We start from the raw sequence: 25,933 nt of genomic DNA, 5'->3' as shown, positions 1-25,933 counted from the left end.
ACCTAAACGCAGCAGGGGATGCATCAAGATTGCATGAGCTTTCAGGGAATGAAGTGACAGTTATGCAAGGGAGGAAAGCCAAAAAGTGACACCTTTTTTTTTTTTTAAAGTATACAAATATTAGCAAATCAAAAGAGGAATACAAGAGCAAAGTCCCATTACCTATTGCTCATATAGCCACAGAAGCGAATGTATGTGGATTTATATGTTCTGCATTTTGAAACTATTACAGTCTTGTTTCCTTCTGAGTGAGGCTGTTTTGTTAATTTGGTAGTGAGAATTACCTTGTTGCCAGTTTGCCAGTAGAATTCTCTAATGGCTCGCATCATGACTACTCCGACTGGAAAGGTCGCGTTTTCCACCTCCTTTCCTGTAGATGTCTTTATAAAATCAGAACCTGAAAGGAAGTAAAAAGCTTTATGGTAGTTTTAGAACAAGAGCCACTCTGCACATACATAGTTCACACCCTCCAAAGATGTCCTCATCCTTCACAGCAATTATGAAGCATTCCTTTACACATATGTCCCCGTGGTGTCGATGCTAACCTTGCTCTGGTTGAGGCTAGAGCAGGAGGATGATACCCATCCAGTTTCAGAGCAAGTCCGACATCCCAGCAGCTAAATGAACATCCCAGCTCTTAATTCTTTGCTCTAGCTATCAAACCAAGAATCTCTTCAGGACAGTCCCATATAATATATGTTCCTGTACAGACACTCAATATATGTGTATATATACATTAACAGGAAAGTGTCTGACTAACCACAACAATGAAAATTATTTCCTCTGAACAAATTTTGCATATAAATCAACATTTTAGTATTTCCACAGGAAACTTTCTGAATAGAAACAATTTTCATCATTTTTTTAAATTTAACTTTGCATCTATTTCGTCTCACATTTGAGAGCCTAGTATTGTATCTCCCACAGTTGTTTAAAGTGAAAGGAAAGAAATCCCCCGTGTATTTACAAAACCAGCTGTGTAATACTGTAAATAGGGGGAAAACTCCCTTCTTATATATTTTACAATTGTAACATCGAAAATTACTATACTTAAAGCCATGGTCTGATATAGTGCAGTAACAAAGTCAAAACATCTGTGTTATTTAAAGAACGAGAGTTAGCCTTGGCTTATTTTTTTCTGGTTTCTCACTTGTGAACAATATTCTCTACTGCCTGTCCTGAATACTTGTGTAGGGTTCTTGTGCATTCTTGCTGTTCTGGGTTGGCTTAAAATGAATCCTCAGCACAATATAACAAAAAGCTAAGAAACTAACAAAAAAAATTGCCTTGCACTGTATGACCCTGCATTGACACAATACAATGACAAAACTTCTTTAATTGCATTAGGGTGCACTTCATCCCTGGGAAGCTACTTCTTAGAAAAGGTGTGCTGTGGGATCATTAATTATCAAAAGTAATCGGGAGAAGAAGAGGGATAATTCAAACATTATGTAGTAGCGCATCATCCACTTAAGTCAATTGGAACTGCATCTGCTTCCACTTCAAATTTGGCTTAGGGTCCATTTTGTCTCTTATTTGAATGATGATGCCTCTACAACATCCCCTAGAGTGAGCAAGGAAAGTTTCACTACTGGCTCAAACTAAAGAGTTGCCGAGACTACATTTTGACGGTGTGCTGTGGCACACTCCAGAGACCTGTCTTCCTGATGACACAGCTGACTGGCACACAGCTAGGTCTCAGCCTGATGGGAAGTTAAGACAAAGCCAGGCATGTTTCTGCATCCTGTGATTTAAACATAATCGAACGGTATCATTAACGTTGTGTCTTGTAAGACCATGGTTTTTTCTGTAGGCTTCCTCTCTAGGCACTAACTCAGCCCACTGGTGATTAAATTGCACCCTCCTATGACAATTCCCATTCTAAAGAGAAACAGTTATTTGCGAAAAAAGTTCTAACTCCAGAGAAAGTGCAATGCGCAAAAGAGGCAATTAATAGTTGATTGAGCTTTGCAAAGAACGGAGCACATAGGACAGACAATTGAGTTACGTATTTCAGAGCTACTGCCTTCCAGAGAGACACTATGGACATCTGATAGTCACATTAAAACAAGTAACAGTGGAAGTGAAACTTCAACATCGCCAAATTATATTTTTAATTTCCCTTTCGAAATGTAGCACTTAAAGTCCTTCAGTGCAATACTTTTCATTTTTTCTAGTATAAGGTAAGTCAAAGCTTTTATAAGTCTTATAATTACAAGTCTCTATGGTACAGTTTCATTAAAAACTTTCATTAAACAACAGCTGCCCTTGTATATGGTCTTCTAATCAATTTGGTCAAACAGAATGACTTCTAATCAGCTGTTGATAAAAATAGAAGATGAAATTTTAATTCTAATAGATTAACCACAAACTCAAGATAGTCTTCAAAATCCATCTAGCTCTATTCTCCAGTGGATTTAACGACTATTCAGCAACTCATTACTAAATAGAACAAGATGAACATTTTCCAGTTCATTAAAGAAATGTACTATGTATTTTTGCATTGTCCTCATGATTCGTTACAGGGAGTCTTAATTACAAGATAATGGATAATGGTTATTAAATGCAGACTCCAGTAATGAAGCTCTATTCATTTGCGAGCCTCAGAGACTGCAAAGAGGGGAAAATAAAATTACTAGCTTCAAAAGATTAACGGATCAAATTATTATTCAATTTTGAAAATCTCATTCAGACTTCATAGAAACAAGAAGAGATTAAAAACTAGTATTAGTACAAAAGTAGTGCATTTATATATTTATTTTTAAATAATATCTTAAGGCTATTACCAGAATAATCAGCTTTAGATGTGATTATTAGAAAAACATACAGCCAATTTAGTAGCATCCTCTAACAATGAAAACAATACATTTTTATTTCCTGAACAAATTCTATTTATGACACAAGAGCTTGCTAGCAGGATTGCATGCAGATAGAAGATGCACGCTAGCAGAGTGCGCCACAATGGAAGGTGCTATTAACGTTTAGATTTCAGGAATGAAAAGGGGGATTTAAAAATCAACCACTGCCGTAAAGAGCACCTCATTAAGTAGACTTTATGCCAACCTTGTAATAATAAGGGAGTTTCACCAAGTCTTTCTTATTCAAGTTTTCAAAAACAAGTCTAAGGACTGAAGTTCAACAGGAGTTTCATCTGGAAATTTAGGTGATGATTTAGAAACTGAGTTTTATCACCCATCATCTCATCTTCCTATGAATGTATACACTTAAAAAATCAAGGTTAATGTTAAAATACACACTGGATGGCTTTCCCCTTTGAGTAGGTTACATGATTCAATGAAATATTACATCAAAGACTTAAAAAAATGAGTTCTTCAGGGTAGATTTCTAGGCCCAGTGAGCCTGGAAAAGGCCATACTTTCTACTCTTTTCTAATGTGTAACCATAACAGTACATTGCCTTTCAAGGCAGCGAGTCATGTAAGACTCATTGAATCAGTAAAGAGTGGAGACATCAAAGCCTTTTTGAAACACAGCAACATTACACGCCTGTTTCAGGTGGGCTTGCTGCCAACCTAGTAACCCACCTGTGTGTGATACATTACAGCACCACAGCCTGGCAAGCACAAACTGCTTCGGCTTACTTAAACCAGAGGTGGAAATCTGAATAAACCTTAAGAAATGTGAACAGTGCTGCAGCCTCTGTTTGAGAGGCTCCCTCTGGTCGAGAGCAACAGAGGTCCCAGTGCTGTTTGGAGCCAGACCACTTAGGCTGCAGTCACACATCTTGTGAAATCGGGTAGAGATTTTAAGACATTAAATCCCCTCTTTCCTTGTGCTCTCACCCCCCATACACACACGACCCTCAGCCACTGCACTCCACCAAAGACCACTCAAAATAAGCCAGCTGAATGTGCATGCACTAAAAAGAAAATCAGTGTCTTCATAGCATGTTGCCTGAGTCCATATCTAGAAGTCAAGATGAAGTCCATTATGTACTTCTATTCTAGATACTCACACATCATGGTAGCACCTGAGCAGAGAGGTGTAGGGCTGAGGTATACAGAAGCTCAGTGACTTGCCCAAGGCCTCTCAGCAAGCATTTGGAAGGGCAGGGATTGAATGCTCTGGTCTCCCGAAGGCCAGAAGAGCTGCCGTGACTGGCCTGCCCTACTGCTATCCCCTACATCATCTCAAAATGCTACAAAGCTTCCCAGACCATATATCATTGAAGCAGAGCATGAGAACTGGAGAATCTTATTTAGATGACAGCATCCAGGAAACACAGTCTGGTTCCATAATTAAGCAATAAGGAATAATAAGCAGTATAGCAATCGTGGAGTAATCACAACCTTTTGGTTGTGAAGTGCTTCAAATGCCCTTGGGGAATGATTATCTCCTGATAACTACAGACTCTGTGTTGTTGCCTTACTCTTAATAAAGAACAAAGATGCATCTGGCAGTTTTAAACAATAGTTTAGAAAGACATGCTTGCAGAGGAACAATTATGCCATGCTACGTTGTGAGTACTTGCAATGAGCACAAATATATCTTGGTTGCTGCAACTCAGATATAACAATATGCGGCGACATAGGGTGAACACATACCCTTCCAAGACTTCTAGGACTGGTGGCAAAAAGAGGCATGCTGCTGAGGGGACCTGCAAAAGCCCCTGCTGTTTGTGCTGACAAGGTAGCAATGATAAAATAGTACTTTATCAAATGTGCATAAAGTCCCATTAGCAAATAATCTTTCTATTTTATGAGTATCCAAAATAAGGGTCTTAAGATTCACACACAATTAGCCTGACTAGGGGCAACCAGGTTATCAACCCTCTGAAAATAAGAGGCAGGGCAAGATGTAAAAGTCTAATGTACTAGCTAATTCTTGTCAGTTGAGTCATCATAATTCTCCACTTAGATGTCCTTATCCTACTCCAGTGGCAACATAAAATACATTCCCTGCTAGCTTAACTTTGCCATTGAGGAGGAGAAGAGAATACGAAGCTGTGACAACTCACTTTAGCAGTACCTCACCAAGTAGCCTTAACTCCATCACACATGGCTACGCTGCCAGACCACTTGGTTAAGTGCCTATGTTTTTTTTCCCATGCCTGTGTCTAAGCTACCATCTTGAAAAATGCTAGCTTATAACTTGGTCTTTTGTGAACTGCCTATTTTTTGCAATTCTTTTTGGAAAAGTGCCTGCACGGAGAGGGGGGAAAAAAATCACATGATAGGGTTCCACGTTTAATGTCTGTTTACAGATAAGACAACCTTTCTAATGACCCATCCTATCATCTCAGCTTGGTTTTCAAGACTTGGAATGGATGCTTCCTCTCTTGTACACCACCTCCGGTAACAGGCATTCTGCAAGCCAAATGGTGCCCTTAGGAACACTTACGCATGCACACGAAGGGACAAATTATTAAGTCCATACTTATGCAAAATTCCCTGTAGATGATGTCTGAAAGAACTCAGCATTGCTGAATTATGCATAGCTCGCTAATGCACTATTATAGCGTCTACCACAGGTCTCCATAGAATACTCTTACTTAATTAGTATTAGTTTCTTGTGTGTTCATTTAAAATGTGTTTCTTTAGAAGGTTCAACAGAAAGATCCATACCACCTTCTGTTACTTGGCTATATAGCATAGGCTCTTGCTATTTTTAGAGCATTCCCTCCAATCCAATCCCTATTTGGTATGGTGAAAGAGAAGATAAATAACTGACATGTGCTCCAAGCTCAAAGGCCACAACTGGAATCCCTGTCAATGGTGGCTCTTGGTTTTAGGCTTCAAACCACACTAAAGCACAGGAGAAAACATGCTCCCAGTCCCCTCCTGTATTGCCAGGCAGAAGCAGTGTTGGGAGATGCCAAGGTGCAGGAAGAGTTCAGGCAATCACGTGCTGCTGGAACAGCCATTCCTCTTCCTCTCCAAAGAGGAAGCAGCAGGATATCTTCCCAAGAGTTACTAGTGGGACCACAAGGAAGCTTAAGGAATTGTTATGTGCTTGTTAAATTTCACGTTTCTTTACCAAGATCTATTTTTCTTCTTTAAACCTTTGTACCATGTATTACACTCAAGGGCTGTACAGTGTATGACCTATATTAACCTTATTTCATTTTGCAGATAGCATTACTAGAACTGGTTAAGCAGTTTGCCTAATGACACATGACGAGCCAAAGGTACAAAGAAGAAATAAATCAATGCATCCCAACACCTAATCCTAACCTTACTATAATCACTGAGAAAAAATACACCTTTCCTCTCAGGTTATCCACTTGCAATGCTGTTTTCCTTTACAGACTATTCTGTGGGCTATTTTTTGCCACACCCCTTCTGATTTTGAGCAAGACACAAAATATAAGAGACATCAGTGCAAATCTCCTCTCTACCCTAGCATAGACTCAGCTTGAGAGCACACTCCAGCCGCACCCAGGGCAGGAGGCAGTGCTGGTGGCACAGCTCTGGCCCCAGATGCCTGAACCTGTGGCCTCCTCCGGCACAACACCCATGACAAAACAGAAGCAGGCAGTTGTGGTGCATTTTATCCAGTGGAGACAAGAGTGAAACAGGGTCAAAGGAATAGTAGAAGTGGTACGTGGAGATAGAAGCGTGTCGGTTACCATTAGCTTTAAGATGTGGCTGTTCCATCAGCTACCAAAATACCTGAAGAGTAAGGGGGAAAGGGAGTAGAACCACAAACAACTGAAAAAAGCATGGATAGTGTGCTAGTGGTGAGAGTAGCCGCAGCACCTGCATAAAATCTAGTGGAATTGCTCCGCAGCATGCATGGCTGAATCCTGCAGATTGCCCTAAAGTCCAAAAGTCATCATTTGCATAAAAAAGCTAAAGGTTATAAAATAACACATTGTCTCTGTACAAGGATATGGATGTGGCCAAGGGCTAAGAGGGGGATGGTGACTTTCTCTGCTTTGGCAGAGTGTTAGTGTCCCACATACAGCAGCTACAGGCATGCTGAGTGTTTGAGAAGGAACCATGACATTCATTCTCATTGCTTTACCAGTAACACACAGGTTGCTTCTAAAACAGGTTGTTGCTCCTTTATGGAGCAACATAAAGGTTGGCCTCTCCTTTCAGATTAGATGCAGGCACTCAGGTTCTCAGCACTGAGCCATGTGCTCCTGCTGGGCTGGGTGAAAAAGCAAAATGCTGCGGAAGAAACTAGAATTGCTTTGAAAATCCCACCCATTAAGCTTCCTTTACAAACACTGAATTGCATTGCATCATTTACTTGTTCACACTTAAACTAATCTAAACAATGATAAACCATCCTAAACTGCGATATAATTAAAACAGCACTGATCTAGGTCAGGCTTTTTCCCTCTTGGCATTCTTGGGTTTGGATCAATACATCTCAGTCTCTCAAAACGTTGTCCAGTACATGACATATTACAGACTGAGGCTAAAACCCTGATATATCTACCCGTAATAGCACTGCAATTTGGAAGAAAATAATAAATATGCATGACTGCTTAGAATCACAGCACTACATGGCATACTGCATACCATGTTTCAGCAACCACATTTAGCTTTGTGCTTTTTAATGTTGATAGCAACTTTGAAACAAATATGTTAACATTAAAACCCAGGTATGCTTATGTATTATCTATTAGCTTGTAACAAAATTACTCAAATTGAAGTAATAGCTGTTTAAAATCCATTTGGAAATACTCCACACTGAACAAAGGAAGTAGAGAATCAGTTTATTTTATCAAGAAGGTGCTAGGAATTTTAAAGATTTTTTTTAAAAAACATACATAAAACAGCCAAAATCATGACACTTCAATGTCATTTTGAGTGTTTTTCAACACCTCATGATAAAAGCAGTTTAAGATTCTGTTCTGACTCTGACCCAGAGAAAGGCAGGATTGATTTTTGAGATTTAAGTCATGTCTTAATGCCACAGTCAGAATCTGTCCGGCATCTAGTCTCTTTGTCATGCAGAGGACAAACAGTCAGCCTCAGCCCCTCTTCCACACTGCTCCCTACACATAAAAAGGCAGCTGGCACAGGTGCCAGGCTTCAGCACTGAGGGGATTTCCAGTATCAAAGGCATTTCCCAAGAGCACTTTGTGGCCAATGTCAAGCTTTTGGCTTTGCCTGAACAAAAAAAATTAAGGTGCCAGATCTCACCAGACTCATCTGTGATGTGTTTGTTTCCTCCTGGCTTTTACAAATCAGGTAGAATAGGTTACTTAGGGGCTTGCATAGAGGGCTGAATATTCCACTTCCAGTAATCATGCGATTACTAGGAAAATGTTAGGCACTTTTAGTTTAATTTTTATGATACTTGAAAGTCTTCAATACAATCAACTAACAAACATGTAGATTCTATCATAGACTTCCTGCGTGCAGCTGTTGGGCATTCTCCTGGTCCAATAAATATCCAAAGGGTAACACCCTGGAGGGCCTTACCTGCACATAAAGGCAGCATAGTAAAATGGCAAGCTATGGTTGTTTTTAAAAGGTACCGATCTTACTCGCAGCTCCTGCTTCCCAGAAGTTTTTGCCCCTCAGAGCGTTTCCTTTTTCTTTCCCTACCTTGATAACTTGACACCTGGCAAAACTGCAAAAGCCCACATGCGTAGTCTGCAATATGGGTGAGAACTTCCAGGTACTGACAGATGTTTTCACCACTGTCAGTACAGTTGTTTTACAAGGTTTCTAGCTCTTCAGGTAGCCTGAATACCAAAAAGCCTGCCAGTCCCCTTCAACAAAAAAACAACCAAAATCCCTGACTGTGCAGCCACACTCCAAGGAGCTACCTCTCTGCTGGGGGTCAGGGAAAAACACACTTCTGTTTTTTTAAGAAATCTTTTTTCCCCCCACTGTATTATTAATGATGCTTACATGGCAAAACTAACAATTTTATTTCAAAGGGATGCTTTATGAAGGCGTGTTGCTGATAAATTCAGTCAGACTTTTCTGGCATAACAACCTACTGAGCACTACTTTAAAAAATGAAAGAAATCAAAAAGACTCTTAAGCGCCATCAGAAACAGGCAGCAACTCATAAAAAGGTATTTAATATGCTGGGGCATTGTTTATGCACCTCCATTTGTCAACAGCCTGTGTACTGATCTGGTCATGGACTGCAATCATGGTGAGCATCTCAAACCAAAAGTACCAACAATCTGATTAAACAACTGCCTGGGTTTTGGTTAAAAATAATTGAAACTGATATAGAAATGCACATTTCGTTAGTCCACTGCCAAAATGAAGATGATATTTCAATCTTCAAATCTACATTTTATATACAGGTTTTATATTTTTAAAAACCTACACTAAATATATATTACCATTTTGTACTTTGGCATTCCACTCTTTTTACTGAAATACTGTGAACAAAAGAAATTGAATATCAAACTCTCTTTGTGTTAGATGTATATATATCCTCATAGGTATTTAGTGGCAAGTTATTAAATGTCACTGTTCATTGAGACAGTACATTTTATGTCTGTCCTACAAAAAAAAAAAGTCTATCTCAAGTTCGTAGCTTTGCATGGCAATATTTCAGAGCCTTACTTTGGTATCAATGGCTTCTTCATCCACACTTACATGTTCAGAAATAGAAGTGGTCAAGCAAAACACTACCTGTGTTTTACCGCGTTGTCACTTGCCAAGCTGCAGCAGTAGTGATGGTGTCACCATCACACCAGGAAGCACGACCACCTGGTCTATGCCTTTCCTTCTGTAATCCTAAGCTTCTGACATAAATAGCAAAAAGTTGCAGGACTGTCTCTCCATTTCAGCTTGGTCCTAAGCATGCTCCGTTTAGGTCATACAGAGCATAATAGTAAGCAAAGCTACCCAAGGCACCCCAAAGACACAGATATTAGATGTGAACAGACAGACCCTAACCCGATAAAAGTAAAGCCTTGCAAGATCCACACTTTTAACTATGACTTCTAACAATATCTAAATTGGTATTAATATTTTCTGTAGTGACTCCAATTCAGTGTCAGGAGTGGGATCATGAGACATACTACCATGTTTTGTGTTTCATACATAATCTGAAAGAAAACTATGAAATTTTAAACATGATCTGTGGTTTGTTTTTTTTTAACAGCAGTCACTTTTAATGAAGTAAATCTTGATCATGCCATGAGACTAAAAATCAGGAAGTTTAAAAACCTGTCACTTGGCTCTTCTCTCCCCCATCCTGATAGCGATGCATACATTTCAATAAAGCAGCTGTTTTTCACAGATACTGAATCACAGCTGAAGTTACGAGGAATTATGTGTTCAGCATTTCTCTACATCAAATCACATACAAAGGTATCTAATAAGTATTTACATTGGAAAACACTGGTCTGAAGTGGAGTACAGAAGTGTTGCATACCCCTTATCTATCAACTAAGCACAGTTTTCACTTTGCTAGACAACTTCTGTAGAGTGCTTTAAGGCCCCCAGACATTAGCCCAAAGCAAAAACGTATTGTCTCCATTTAATTACCTGTCTTTTCAAACCTACTGTGATCAAAATGACTGAGTTAAAGAAAATGGTTACTAGTAACAGGAGACCGTTGTTAACCAGCAAGCTAAGGTGGGTGTATGTGCGTAGAGTTCAGAAGAAAAAGATGCTGCTGCGTGCTGTTTGCTTTTCCAATGTGAATTTATAAAAGGGAGTGAAAGTGCAATATCAAGTGAATTAGCAAGAATTAAAAGGATTAAAATCCCAGGAACCAATGAAGTCAAAGAGAAATGGAAAATGGATTCAGCCCTAAAAAGATAAAATTATTTAACAACTTATTAAAACAGTTCATCATTGTAATTAAAATCCAAGTGCCTAGAAAAAAGTGGCACAAGAAAGGTAATTATTTATGAGGAGACTTTAAAAAGCTATTTATTGTGAATTTGGGGGAGAATCAGCCTGAAAGAGTTGGTAGTAAAAAGAAATTGTTTGTTTATTCATAAAACTTATTTTGGTCTAGCATACCACTAAGAATCCCTAACATCTGCTCAATGGCAGCTGTAAGTAACATTAGGAACACTCAGCCAATTTATATCTTTCCTTTTTATTAAAAAATAAACAGGTCTTTTTAAATTATTCACTAGTAAATTAACATAAAAATCAGTGCTGTAGCAACTCACATTTTGTGGAAAGGCGTCTGCAAGCCTTGGATGATCATGATGATCTAAACCTTTCTACATTTCACTGACTACTTTACTCTTTATGTGATGTCCCACCTAATTTAGCAAATGAAAACGTAGAAAACCTACAAGCCGTACCAGAGTCACGGCCGTGAATAATACAGAATGCATCACTGACACCTCAAATGCCATATTAGTTGCCTCCTTCCAACTTGAACGGATTCTGTTCTTACCTTCCCTTTGCTTTCTGCCATTTAAAAATTCCACTCAAATAATCTCAGATCCTCTTCTGCTTCTGTCTTTCATGAAACAAACATCAGACAATAACCTCAACTGGCAGAACCCTTCTCTGAATTATTTCTGAGGAACAAAATGCAGTGGTGTTACTAATTAATAATTATTTGTTCTCATCTGCAGCATTTTCATACATAGATTGCAAAGTGCTCTGCATGTTCCTGTGTTTCCCTCCAAAACTGTGTTCTTAAGACAGTAAAAAAGGCACAGGAACCCTTCAAACCTTCTCTTTACCCCTCACACTTTTTTTTTTTACTTAATCTCTTGAACATTTCAGCAGAAAAATAGATTACTTTCTTTCTAGGTTTCTCTCCTGCCTTCAGTTCTTACTCCCTAATACAAACAAGTCCCTGCAAATGAACTTGCCAAAAAGTTGTTCAAAAGCACGGAGTAGCTCTGTTTATTTTACTAGGATTTTTTTGTTTTACTTCTAAGCAACAAACCAGCGTTTCTGCAGTACACTCTGGAGACAGTTAGTTTAAAGCTAAGTGAGCTGTAATTCTAACCCAGGCGCTGGAATCGCTGGAAATGGCATCGTTATAATAGCACAGGGTCCATCCAGCTGAAGTTCTTGGAGGAGCCTGCCTCAAAGCTGCAACCATGCTGCAACTGGCAACCAAGCTAACTGCTGTGAAGCTAAATTTGCTTACATCCGCAGGAGCTGCAAACACAGTACCTGATTACAACATAAATGTAACCAGTATCAACAGCATGTATATGGTATCTTGTTATCAGAGCACCTCCTGAAAATGCTACCCCTCCTCTTACTGGGGACTAGAAGTCATAAGAAACATGGCACCCCCTTCCATCACACCCCACCAAGCTGCTTTCTCATCTTGGGGCTCGGGTTCATTTCAAAGCTCCATCAAAGCTCCATCCTTACGGCTTTGTGTTTCCTTTGAGCTCTCTACACATCCATTTTCCAGGACCAGTGGGAAGGAGGCTTTTGAAGATATACGAGTAATAATTTTGTATTGCATAATTTAAGTTTAATGTGCTGCACAGAATATGGAACATTGTCATCTGTTTCCTTTTTGGTCCATTAGAGATGAATTAACAAATCTTCTTTATAAACTCCAAGAGTTCACCTCTGAGATGTTTGGGATAGGCTGGTAAGTTGAACATTGGATTGGCAGTGTAACTGCAAAGGTGATGGAAGGAAGACTTTTTGCTTAAGAAAAAGTCCTGGCATCATCAAGGAGGAATCTTTTCTACATCTTAGATTTAGGAAGAACTCAACTTGAGAAATCAGCTGCCGTTGTACACCGCAGGGAAATAACTTTGTAGCACAAATGCTAGAAAGGGGAAGAAACATCAAGGGTGCAAATGACAATCAGATATCAGATCCCTGTTGACTTGCCATGAAGACTTTGGACTTTGCTGTCATCTTTGTCTTTGAAAAAATTCTCTCAAAAGCAGGACTATTACAGACAGCTCCGGGAAAGCCATTGTCTCTGCTAACTATAAAGTAAGCATAGTCAGAAACTAGAAATTGTCTTATCTGAGAGATGCTGAAATTAAAAACTACCATTTCAGAAAAGGAATTAAAAAAATATAAATCAGGAACATTTCCCAGGGCATGAAATTCCAATGTATAGTATCAAAGAAGGGAATATCTTCCATTCTTTTCAACATCTTCCCAACACGGTTTGCACTTGGGCAACATGAATCAAAGGAGCGCAGAAAGCCTGGGAGACAGGCTCCAAGTAACCCAGGTACCTATCAAGGAAGTTCAAGTCCCTTGTGCAACTCACCAAAATACTGCTAGCAACCACAGAGGCAAGCTGGAAAAAGCCATGAAGCTCTCTTTCCGAACACCACTGAAATGAGCACGTTCCTGAAGAATATTGCTATATCCTATGGTCATATTCTGATAGAAACATTTTCCTTTGAGAAAAGCCTGACAAACTCTATTAAGGAGACCTTTTAAATTCCAGTTAAAAACTTGCATTTATAAGGAAGGGGAAATGTTAAACACAAGCATGAATGTTTGCATTTGAATAGGCAGTCCTGTTTGGCTCAGTGAGGAATCTGTTTGTAGCAACCCGGCAGTCAGCTTGGGTATTCAGCCTGTTTCTCTGCACTTAATGATGTAACACTTTGAAATACAGCATCACCACCATTAGGACACGATCTGTTAAAAGTTAGTGGGTGTCTTTATATTGATCTCAGTGTGTTTTAACATCCAGTCTATCAGTAAGGAAACTATCCATAACCTCCGTATGGCAAACTTCTTGTTTCATATGACTAATTTTTGTCCCACTTTTATGTCTCAATATGTATTTTACTTATGTTTGCGTCCATCTCTTGTTATGCTTCTTCGTTTTCCACTGTATTTCTGTTCCTTATGATTAAATAGGCTTATTCAAATGAGCATCCATAGTGTTTTAAAAGAACCTATTGAAGTTCAAGATCACATATTCCTAGTATATTTTTCCATTCAACATCCTTCTCTTTAGAAATCTAATTTCACATTTCTGCTGTCATGAGCATATACCTTCAAATTAGGCACAATCTCTAGGCCTTGCCGCCTTACAAAAGCAACAAAAAAATCCCAGGACCTACAACCCTAAAATCATGCTTAGTTTATTTCCACATCTATATTAAGTTTCCGTTAAGGGATTGGATTTTCTAACTAGTATTCCTGCTTGCAATCTCTTAAAAGACACTTTAATATTTCATAAGCCAATTTTGTATAATTGATAGATACAGTAAATTAAATATTTATTTCTATTTTTCACTGGTTTAGTCGAATTTAACACCTGCTGCTAACACAATAAAAAAACCAACCTGAAATAACAGAGAAATAAATAGCACCCTGTACATCTATTGATTTTACATAATATTTCCATGTTTTAAAACTGCATTCTCTCAAACCATTACCTTCAATACCGGAGCTTCACAAATGCAAAGTTTTTTGCTATGAAGCCGTGTTATTTTGATGGCATGTTTGACTAGAACTATTCACTGTGCAACGATTTCTGAGTCTGAGGTGATATGAAACTTCAGAAGTTTTAACTCAAATTCTAACAAATTATTTAACATAGAAACAAGGTTTCATTCATGGGGAAAATTAACACAACAGGGGTGCTTTCTCACCTCTCTGCATCAGTTGTTATAAATTGAAAGTATACCATTTAGATACTCCTTAATTAGCATGTTTTGCAAAGATCGTGAACATTAGCAAAAGAAAAATGCTATTCAGGCATTTAGGATAGTTTGTTAATAGAAGGTTGACCCCTCTCAACAGTATGTTAAACTGTCAGTACCTGCCTACTCTCTGTAACCTACTATTTCACAACCAGTTGCAAAGGTTGAAGTGTAAAGAATAGCCACTTTCTTACAGGTCAAGAAGCAGAAATCAGCAGATCAGGGCTCAAACCCTTCTCTGAGATCCAGTGACAAGTCCTGGGATTTCTGGGGAGTTATCACACTCCTGCTATCCCACAATGTCTTGTAGGGGCGTACTGCTCATTCCACTTTGCTCAGTGCAGGGAGAACACCAAAGCACAGCAAAACAGGCCTACGGGAGGCACGGCAAATCTCCTTCATTTAAAAGAACATTTTAGGTGGAGTGCTATGAAAACAGCTGAAGGGAGGTGACCTTCCTGCTGCTACAGGCACGGCCGGTCAATTGTGCAGTGCAGGATACCATCACCCTAGAGTAACACGGCAAGCTGTGCCAGCTCCCAATTTCACTGTTGGGAGCTGGGTTCCCAACAGTTCACCAGGGTTGGCTGTACTAGTAAATCAGAGTCAGCAGCTCCCACCAGAAAATTCCCAGACTTTCTCTTGCTCCAGTTCCCAATTTCAGTTGTCACCAAGGGTACTCCATCTTCATGCGGACAAGGAAAATTTCTGCCATCTAGTGAGAGGAACATATTTCTGCTTATACCTTAATTTACTAGACCTCACAGAGGTCCTATGAAATGTACAACGTCAATTTTACGTATGGAAAAACAGAGAAGCTAACAGACTTGTCAAAGGTGATGACAAGTTAGGGGCCACTCTGCTATCTTGAACAATCCTACCCATCTTCTGGCTTCCTGACCTAACTTGGAATTCTTCTGGTGAGAGGTGCTTGGAAATAGCACTGTTTCTATTTGTAAATGAGGCTGGTGGAGGGAGAAAGTCAAGCGGTGTTGTGGCTAATTCAAAATCAAATAAACAGGTACAGAGCTGACAGATGTCATCTGGTTTACACTGGTATATCTTCTTTGACTTCAGTAGAGGCTGTAGTTTGCTATTTTCTGATTACAGTAGAACAGCATTAATAGAATAGACCTTTCACAAAATTAGTAAACTGAGTTGCCAGGCACCCTGGTATGACAAATATGAACAGGCCAGATAACTATCTCCCCTCAGATATGGCTGTATAGGCTAGCGCACAGTTCAGTAAGCACATAAATAAATGCATAACAAAATGTGGCATCGCATGCACGTCTGGGTTCCTAGCTTAACAAACTGCAAACAAATGAGGTTTTACTGTATACACTCTAACTCTGTTCTCCCTTCACAGACTCTTTGTATCTTTCTTCTCTCTCAACATCTCTGTTTCTCTTACATATTACTTCTGTCCTCTACTTACCCATATAGGGTTCTGTTGCTCTTTTGACTTTACTGAAAAGATTTTTCATTAGAGCCTGCCCTAGTGTTTCTTAACCACTTTCCATTCCTTCAGTTCTGATTTCCTATATACACATTATTGAGTTCCAGACAGTTTTTTAAGTCTCATTTTGCATTCCTTCAAGGTCTGCTTTACTCAAGACCAACATTTTTTTTGTGTTACTAGTCTTTGCATGGACTCTCATCAATAATTCAAACCTGAGGATATTGTGATTGCATTGTTAGAACTTTTCAACTCCAAGCTTATCTATCACACCTACATTATTTCTAGTGATTAGCTGCAGTATTACTGTTAAGCTTGTAGGCAATTACATCATTTAAGAGAGCAGCCTTGTACTGCCTTAGTGAACATGCAGCTGTCTGCATTTTTATACTACTGGCTGTTTATTTCCCCCCACTCTGTACCAGAATAAATGAAGTCACTTGTTCCTGTACCGACCTCTTTTAGACCTATTATATTTAAAGACCTTCCATATTGCCAAAAACACCTTTTGATCTAACTCCTAATCAAAAAACTTTTTTAGTGCATAATATCATTCAAAATTTTGAGACAGACCTTGTCACTTTGATCTGCTCTGTACCTTGGTTTTCCACAGAGTGCTTTGTGCTCATTCCTTGCACTAAACTTTCAGTGATGTTTACCAGAGCTCTCAACATGCAGAACAACCGCAGACTATGCAGAATGCAAGACATCTGCTGCAGCAAACAGACAGGAAAGTTATCAACTGCTAATATAATTCCATAGCATTAATTACTGTCCTGATGAGCCTCTTACAGCAGCCAAGTGCAACCACTTCTACATATTCAAGACAGTAACAAAGGCTATGTTCCTAAAACAACATGCCACACTGCATCTGCATGATGCAAAGTACTCAAGTAGTACAAACTCTGCAAGTTCAAATTTATCTAAAAATTCTGAAGGAATGGGCAGATCTTTGGACAAATGAGGTATTGTCTGCATGCATGCAGACAGAGGAGAGCTGACATAAACATCATTTTATGCACTCTCAGTAAACTGACAGAAATTCAGAAATGTGCTCATGCCCATGCTAGATCTAATCTGTACTGCCAGAAGATCACAGCTAAAGAACATTGGGATTATTCCCTACCATTTGACAACACAGGTGGAAGAACTCTCTCTGCACTGCGCTTTGTTCTCTGAAGACAAGCAGTCAGATGCAAGAATACGCTGCATTTCAATGTCTACCTTCCCCAGCCAGTGAGTGCAGCTCAGCCAAGCTGGAACCGCAAGCAATCCCCATCACACCTTGGACTCACTCTGACTCCTGCTTGGTTGGAGGGGAAGGAAACTGCCACCAGCCCGTGAGCGACAAAGCCTTAGTCACCATGCAGCCGGTAAGTCCTCTTCTTACACATTCAGAAGAGTAAGGACTTACTAGTTGGTCCCCAGCCCTAAACTGGACCTCCAGACCAGAGCTTAACATCATCTGTCACCCTGAAAAGCACTTGGAGCCAGTTCACAACTGTAGAAAGGAGCTGCCAATTTTGACCCGCTCTCCTTTTAGAAGATGACAGCCACACATTGCCCCCGATTTCTAACGGATCTTTCACAAGGTAAAGTGTGCCCTTTACAGATACACTGTAAACTCAATACAGTTGGTTTTATTTCAGATGTGTAAAACGAGACACAAATTGAAATCTTGTTTTATATGTGTTACCAAGCCTCCTCCCTTGGTTTGCCTTTCATCTGGAAATGCTCTGGGCTCTAATAACTGACTGGCTTAGTATCAAATTCAGCTGAAGTTGTAGATACATAATTAAATCAAACTTTTCTTTAAACGTAATACAACTCACATGCCATTGAGGGGACCCTGGACTTTTGGTTTGGGCATGGGATTTAAAGCCAGGAACTCACAACTGATCTCAGCTTGACTTTTTACTTGTCTGGTATGATCTTTGTCTCATACTTCACAGGGAGATTGTGAGATTTATTCTGCTAATGTCTGTATGTGCTTTGAAGACATAAAGTACTATCTAAGTGCCAACTATTATTACTTATTCAGTAGTCTTGTTTCCTATGTTAGCAGGATTTGCACAAAGCATGCCTAGCTTTTCAGTCAAATTTTGCTAGTTTGGTTTCCCTTCTTCTCTTACATTCTTCATTGAAACATTTGCGTGGTAGAAGTTTTGGATCACGGCGGTCCACATCCAGCAGTAGGAAATTCATCCCTTGCACTTAGGCAGCTGCTAGCATGTTTACAGCCACACCACCTAACCCTGCTCAAAACAAATCTTTGCAAGACAGTGCTCAAAAGAACAGCTATTGGTACCTTAGAATTTGTCTTTCCATTATGCATACTAAAAAGGGATCTGCACCAATATTAGTGACAGTATAAAAACCTTATTTAGAGCTGGGGTAAAAGCTTTGTGTAGGCAGGCATTATCCTGTGATGTTCCAAACCACATTTCTTGGACTCTCTCTTCTTATAATCATTAAACTGTTATATCTTTCCTTAATTCAGGACTAGGCTTTTGTGCAGTGAGATGTTCCGGTCTTCAGGATTTTTGAGGAAACCCCTTCATGCAGTACTCCCATGTCCTGAGTTTTCTTTGCGGGAACCTTGTGGCACTGCTCTCTGCTTTTAGAGACAAAGACTGAGTACTACAGCCCTCATCCAGTCTCTGAATCCAGTACAAGGACAGCCTATGCATGCCTTTAAGTTTTGGTAAGGTTTGCTGTGAAAATGGTAAGTGTATATTAACTGGAACCACTCCTGTAAGGCAGGATGAAGCCTGGGATGACTGATAGTGGGCTCTCCTGAAAACTGCAAGACACAGCTTTTCTTCACCATTTGGCTATATTATTTCTGTTCACTTTGGGATGAAGAGTATCAAAGCATCTAAAAGAATTTCTGCTTCACATTTCAGTTTTTAAATTTTCTTCTTCTAACTTATCAGCATCAGAGACCTTATTGCCTCAGCCATCTTCCACTGCTTTTTGCAGAGTTTTTTGTGCTAGAGACTTAAGATGTTAGTTTGTTTTAGCACTAACTCATTCCCTTTCTAAATTCAATTTTTACATGAGTCAGTATCTCAACTTACAAATTATTTGACTAACTGCTTAGTGACCTAGGAAAAAATTGTTTTAAGCCCATACATTTAGTAGAACTACAGAAGAACATACATCACACCTCCGTGATCTTTCCACAGGTACTCATTTAGATATATATGAATATCTTTCACATATGACTGCTGTGTTTCCCTTAGCTTCCCAAAGACTGACATAAAAGGAGCTGTACTGTCAAGACCAGCTTTCACAGTTAAAATGACACAGATGAAGTTTTCACTTTCAAAAGCCCTACATTTACTTAATCACTTCCTCCACCTCTCCCTCAGTCTCCATATCTTAATTAATATGAATTCTTATACAGAACAATAAAGTTTTTGTAATTAGGTAGTATGGTTAAAACACGATTTTCCAAAATAAAAACCTTGTATTTGACTGAAATATGCAATTAAGTCACCCACACCTTTACTGAAGCATTCCTTTCCCACTGCAAGTTCATCATCTTTCCCTTCCTTGTCTGGCTTCCTTGGCAGTTTCTGATGTTTGTGTCAAAAAATAAAAATTAAAAAATGGCTTACCTCTCATAAGACAACTGAGTACAAGACCTGTTTTTTTCAAGGACACCACGATGAAGTAACATAGAATAGTTCCCTCTGGTATGGGGGAGTCAGGCACTCCCGTTTGTGTTCCTTAGGACTGTTTATTCCAAGAGGCTACAAAGACACAGATTTGAGTTTCTCCTGCAGAAATGTAGGTGACTTACACAAGTATACACCAGCTGGTGAAAACCACTCATTAGTTTGCTCTACTCATTGTCTGGAAGCTGCCTGGCAGAGTCAAAGATGCAGTCAGTTTTCCTTGAGAAGCTCATGTACTCAAACCACAATCAAGACTTCAAGAAGCTCAAGAAATGGCAGTGGATGTTATAAACCAATGACCAAAAGTTCCCTGATTCAATGCTGAGATTTTCTCTCAGTCAGCTTTGTGAAAACAATGTGCTCCTTTGGTGGTGACACAGACACACTGATGTGCAATCCTACCTGCAATTATGTCCTCCTTAGCACTGCAAGGATTATTCTTGCCAGGTAAGTCACTGTCCTTAGAGGGCTGTCAGCCTCTTTCACCCAGAAACAGGTTCTTAAATATTGCAGAAGAATTTTTAGTGTGTCAGTCAAGTCTGTAAAGGTGTGGTTAGAAGAATTTAAGAGAACTGGGTGCCTGCTCCCATTCTGATGTCTTTCTCCTTATGTACTGTGCTAGAGAAGGACGAAAAAGTAGTCATGGTACTTTGGAGGTACTATTTCAGACACAGGAGGAGCCAAGAGCCATCGCTTCAAATAAAGGCAAATTATTATCACACCTCACTGTGAAGCAACACTTTTTCCCAAGTTCTTGCAGGTGCAAGCATTAACATCTTGTACACAGGCATGTTGTACAAAGCACCGTTTCTACAACTGGCCTCCACCTCCAGTGCACTGCTGGGATCTGCACATCTCGCTAGGCTCAGCCTCACTCACTGGTGTGTAGTGAATGGCTTCCGCTGAGTCCTTCAATGGCTGTGATTCAGAGTACAGATATTTGCCTACAGAAGCAACCTATGCAATCTGCTTTGAATATAAAAGTGCATGGGCACACCACCCCAGCCTGAGCACGGCCCTTAGTGTTCTTTTAAAATCCCAGCCAATGTAGAGGTGTCCATTTTTTGACCTTTTACCATCCCTTTTCAAGTCTGTGCAGCTGGCCTCACGTCCAGAGGCTGAACCCCCACCTGCTAGCTGAATCAGACTAAATATAACATGCTGTGGTTCCCAGCATACACCAATAATTCCTCAAGCCAGCACATGGAAGACTGTATAGAAATTTTGGAAAGTCGAGAGAGGAGACATCTGGGTTGTATTCCCTGCTCAGTTAATTGCTTTGTGCAAAGCAGAGCAACTTTATCGGGAGGGACTGAGATCCTTAATGGCAAATACACTGTAAAATTGACCTTTGTGTGGAAGAAGAACCTCAGTCAGACAGACCAACTCCCAGACATCCCAGGCAAGCTTTTTAAGCACGGAGCTAGTGATAAATCAGCATTGTGTTACTCTCTCAGCCTTCTGCGTCTCAGAAATGAGACACATGGGAAATGCATATGTTTTATATATATGTTACAACACATCTAGTGGCTCTGTGCTTCAGAACCTAGGTGAATGTGTGCATGCTCAGCAACGGCAATGTAAACATCTGTAAGGCTAGGATTTTGTGCTCCATACATGATAGGCTTACATCATGCACTGTGAACTGAAAACAGCTTAAGGACTGCACGCCATGTCCTCAGTTGCACTGATACAGTTGCATGCAAGGCAAGGCTGTAAACAGATGGTTGAGGTAATGACCATTAAAAAAAACCAAAAAAACATTGCCAACCAATCAAAAAAACCCCACAACAAACTAGATACCCCTTTTCTGGAGTAATTTTCAACCCTATTACTTTCAAAGCTCAGTTTACAATACAGCATGGCAAGCACTTCTAACAGCACAGCTGAAGGAGCAGCAAATTTTGGTGTAAAGGACAGGAGCAATTGGCCAGCAGCAGCAAAGACTTCAAAGCCAGTTTTGCAGTTGAATCCACTATAGTGTGTAACTCATTTCCCCATATAAAACTAATCACTGGAGTCGAGTTTATCAGAGGTATTGCTTTTTTATCTTCAGATAAAAGTTGCCAGGGCCTCCTATATCCACAAGATCATCTGGTTTTTTTCTTTCTTTCTTTTAAATCACGGCACCAGTTGAAAAAATAAATGGATACTAAAGCTAGAATTTAAACATACCGTGCCAAATTACTTTCTCCCAGAAATGCTACAAATATGCAGATCAAACAAAATTCAACTGGAATTCGAGGTTCTCAGCAGTTCTGACAAGTCAGAGTCTGAAAACCTGGCCCTCATACATGTACGTAGGGCACCGATAAATTCTTATTTTTACATCTACCCACAACAAAAAAGCAAGAGACTGAAATAAGGAAATTACTGCACATATTCAGATGGATAAATATCCTGTAAAATGAATAACTATGCAAGGAAAATCATTAACAATAGAGCCATCTGCTGTATTTCAAAAAAACTACACCAGCAAAAAATCTGAAAATGTTAAAATGCTTTACAACCTGAATTTTTCACAACTCCGTGTTACAAAAAGTGATCATAATGATTAGTACATCAATTTAAATGACAGGAAATGTGTATTTCTTACACCTCTGCTAATTAAAAGCAATATTTACTTGCATAATACTGATCCTCTGTATCTAATGATACTAATTGACATTGTAGCTGAGCATGTAAAAAGCCTGAAATGCTTCCCATTCCATTTGAAGCAGATAAGCGTATTGTTGTATAAGGAGACAATGAGGTCAGCAGCAAGTTGAATATTTATGTAAATACTGACAAGACACTTGGATTATTTTTTTCTTGCTCTAAAATAAGAAAGAATTCCAGCTCTGAAGAGCTTACAGTAGGAAAAAAAAAAAATCAACACAACAATGAGGGAAAGTTTAGAAGACAGACTAACCCAAGTGGTTCTCAGTATATCTTTACACTTCTCTCTATCAATACACTTGAAGACCCCTCTTTCAAGCATGGTGCAAGAAGCCGGTGTCTAGAACAGAGTTCAAAGAACACAGCCTTATCAGCCAATTCCCAGTTTTGCATCTTAAAGATGGCATTAAAACACAGACCTAAAATCCTGGTTAAACTAGGGAAAATTATACCAGCGCAGGCCCAAAGCTGCAGAGAGAATATACTGCTGTAAATCTGGGCTCAAATGGGTGCTTTGCTACATTCAGTCTGCAATGGCTATAGCTATGCAAAAGGTAACACCTACAAACTACATGCAGCCCCTAAAAACTCTTATCTTGCTCATGGGAATGTGTTTCTTAGCTGAAAGGTTCAGGATAAAAGACAGATAGACTCCTAAACAGCAGGTCAGATGTAATCGAGTTTTCAAAGACAGGGAAGACCCAACACCTTCTGAAGCGCCAGTTAATTGCCGGTAGTGAGTGCTACTGCTTTTGAGTGTGCCAGTTATAACCAGTTATAACCGAGCCCATCCCAGCACCTGCTGGAGAGCATGGTATTCTTCCCCTCGCTGCATGTCCAGTACAGTTGGTTTCCCGAATCGCACTCTCATAGAGGTGGTTAGAAGTGATCGCAAACCAGAAACGAGAGCTGTCAGCATGAATCTTCACAGAAAAGTTACCCCCGCATTAAAATAAGCTTACAAGCCATCCACCTACACCACATCTGTAGCTCACCGCAACTGCCTGGATAATATGCGTATCTGCCCCAAATATATGTATCCTTATTAAATATACCAAGGATTAGACATTTGACGGCAAATATTTGTTCCTACAAGTTTTGCCATTTAGCAGTTTTAAGTGTTATTTAACATTTTGCGCAGTTTTTGTAGGTTATACAAAACAAGTGACACTTCATTACTACACCTGCAACTTCGGTAATTGCTGTACAATAGTTTTCACCTACTATTTGCAAAAATAAACTTTCACAACTAGAATTTTTTAAGCTTCATAAATAATACAGCAAAGACATTCTTAGCTTAAAAAGAAAAACACATATATTTACCTGCCATCATAGCTATCATACTGGCTTTGTAGACATTAGCAAGGGACCCCAGTTCACCTGTTGCCAAGATTGTTTTCATATGAGCTTCTCCACAGGCCTCACGGCACTGACGGATCTCCTTGTAGAGACCTGTGGATAAAAGCATGTGAAAATGATCAAAGTTGCCTGAGAGACATTTTCAAGTATGGCTGTAATTTCCACTTCTGGATTAATTTCCAATCTTATAATTAGTCATAGCACTCAAGAACTTAAGTTTTGTAAGTTCAATAAATTACATGACTGGAGGTAATTAACAATGCCACACAGTTTCAGACTTAACTTAATAGCTATTAATGTCGGTTCTCTCAAAACTAAGAATGTGCACAGTATGCCAAACACTCATGAATACATCAGGAGTAAAAAATGCTACGATAGTCAAGATTGATTTTAAAACAGCTTTTTCAGCAATAAATATGGTAATACATTGAATCAGTACTCAGGGACAGTTATGTTTTCCTGTCCACACCACGTCATCACCCTCTCTGTCCCCTTCAGCCACATTTGCCAAAGGGCTCAGCCTAAAAGACACCAAAGGTGTGACCAAGTTGTCTAATTAGAAACATTAGTGCCACCTGAGATGCCATGACATATCCCCCTTGGCTTCCAGCTGCCACTCCTGGAGGCTCCACATCTCCCTTCGGTCTCCTACCGTTCTCCCTAGTACCATGGGACCATCTCGGGAAGTCTGATTATGGAGCTAGATGCCCGTGTTTAGGCATCTGAATCCCACTTTAAGCTTCTTGAAAACAAGAATTTCCTGAAAAAAATCAATGTGGTCTGATAACATCCCTGGTGAGGAGAGACCAAGGCCTGGGATCACATCCCAAGGACCAGCAAATCCGCATGGATCTGTGTTTACAAACCACCCCAAGTAGTTGCATTGCGCACGAGGTTACCAAGGACTTGGACCATACTGTGCCATGACCTCAAACAGCCCCAGCAAGGGTGAAGGAAGCACGGCGGCAGGAGGGCCAGCAGGACAACACCTGCCTAGCGTGCTGTGGAGCTGCAGCTCCAAGGGCAGAGCTGGACCCTCGCTTCTGACGCCCACGCTCGCTGAGGAAGCCGTCTGGAGTTCAGGAAGGAGGTTTGTCATGAGCCACTGTTATACGCACAAGCACTGCCGCTCATACTGACACAGACAGCAGGACTGACTTATATAAAGCCTTTTAGATCAGAGATAAAGCAGTCCATTATCTCTGTAGCTTCACACCACTTGAAAAACAAAAAGCAAACCCTGCCCTGGAGTTGCCCCTCCCTCCCCACAGAAAGCTCCACCGCCTTTGGAGGGCCTCTTGCTACCAGTCTGTCTTCTGACCTTCAGCTCTCCATCGCTCTGATCTCCAAGCAGCCAGCGTGTCCCTGAGACAAGCCAGCACACATCCCACCTGCTCACCGCTTCTCAGGGAACCTGGCCACCGGCTGCGGCCAGGGAGAAGCAGGGACGGGGAGGACAGGACAGCATTTGGGTGCTCATGGACACTGTCCAGAGCAGACCACCCCTTCACAAACTCCTGCTTTCGGATCTACAAAGTGTCATGGCCAGAGCCATGCTTAACTTTCTAACAGTTTTATATTTTCACAGACTCAGTAAGGACTGGAATAAATTTGGACATAACCTACTGTGTTTTTTAAAAAAGGCTAGAACTTGCAGATCTGGTCAGGTAATGCAACACGGGGGGCACAGGGAAACCCTCCCACCCTTTTTTTGGTAAAATTCAGCAGTGCCTCCACAAAATTTTAAACATAGGGAGATTAAAATAGCTAGAAATTATCAAAACATAGTGTTAGAAGCTAGCCACTTGGGGATGATTAAGACTCATCCAGTGTTAATGGTGGGCAGAAAAGCAGCTCTTACAGTGTACAGTCATGATTTCTGGGATTTGAATTATTTAAAAAAAAAAAAAAGACACAAAATAAGCAAACAGGATCCTTTGCAAGAGAGTCCTTTTCACAAATTGTATTCAATCTTCAAGCACATAATTAAAAAGTTTGTTTATGGAAGGCTAAAATACAGCTTTTAACAAATCTTTCTGCTGAAAAAGTCCAGGATATGGCTATGGAGACTAAATTTTTTCAGCAATACTAGCTTTGTTTTCTTCTCAGTCCTCAAGCAAGACCTGGAAACATACAGTAGGGTTTGCCAGCTGCCGTACGGCTGGACCTCCCCTCCACCCGCGTTGCTGCCGCATCTTATTGATGCCATCAGCACACCAGGCGGCCGGGGCTGGGAGCACTGGGGTGGTCC

General features: G+C 40.0%; 1 protein-coding gene across 1 annotated transcript in view; it reads right to left on the bottom strand.

Moving 5' to 3' along the window:
* Positions 1–25,933, bottom strand: part of DERA (deoxyribose-phosphate aldolase) — a 59,676-nt gene that overhangs the window by 9,731 nt on the left and 24,012 nt on the right. Inside the window, exons 6-7 of the mRNA XM_072874270.1 lie at positions 23,647–23,775; positions 285–397 (exon numbers count right to left, since the gene is read on the bottom strand). Coding sequence (XP_072730371.1) covers positions 285–397; positions 23,647–23,775 — 242 coding nt within the window. The remainder of the gene's footprint in view (positions 1–284; positions 398–23,646; positions 23,776–25,933) is intronic.

This window comes from Ciconia boyciana, chromosome 1 (genome assembly GCF_034638445.1).
Source record: "Ciconia boyciana chromosome 1, ASM3463844v1, whole genome shotgun sequence".
NCBI lineage: Eukaryota > Metazoa > Chordata > Aves > Ciconiiformes > Ciconiidae > Ciconia > Ciconia boyciana.
Note: the sequence above shows the minus strand (reverse complement) of the source record. Positions and strands in the feature narration are given on the sequence as shown.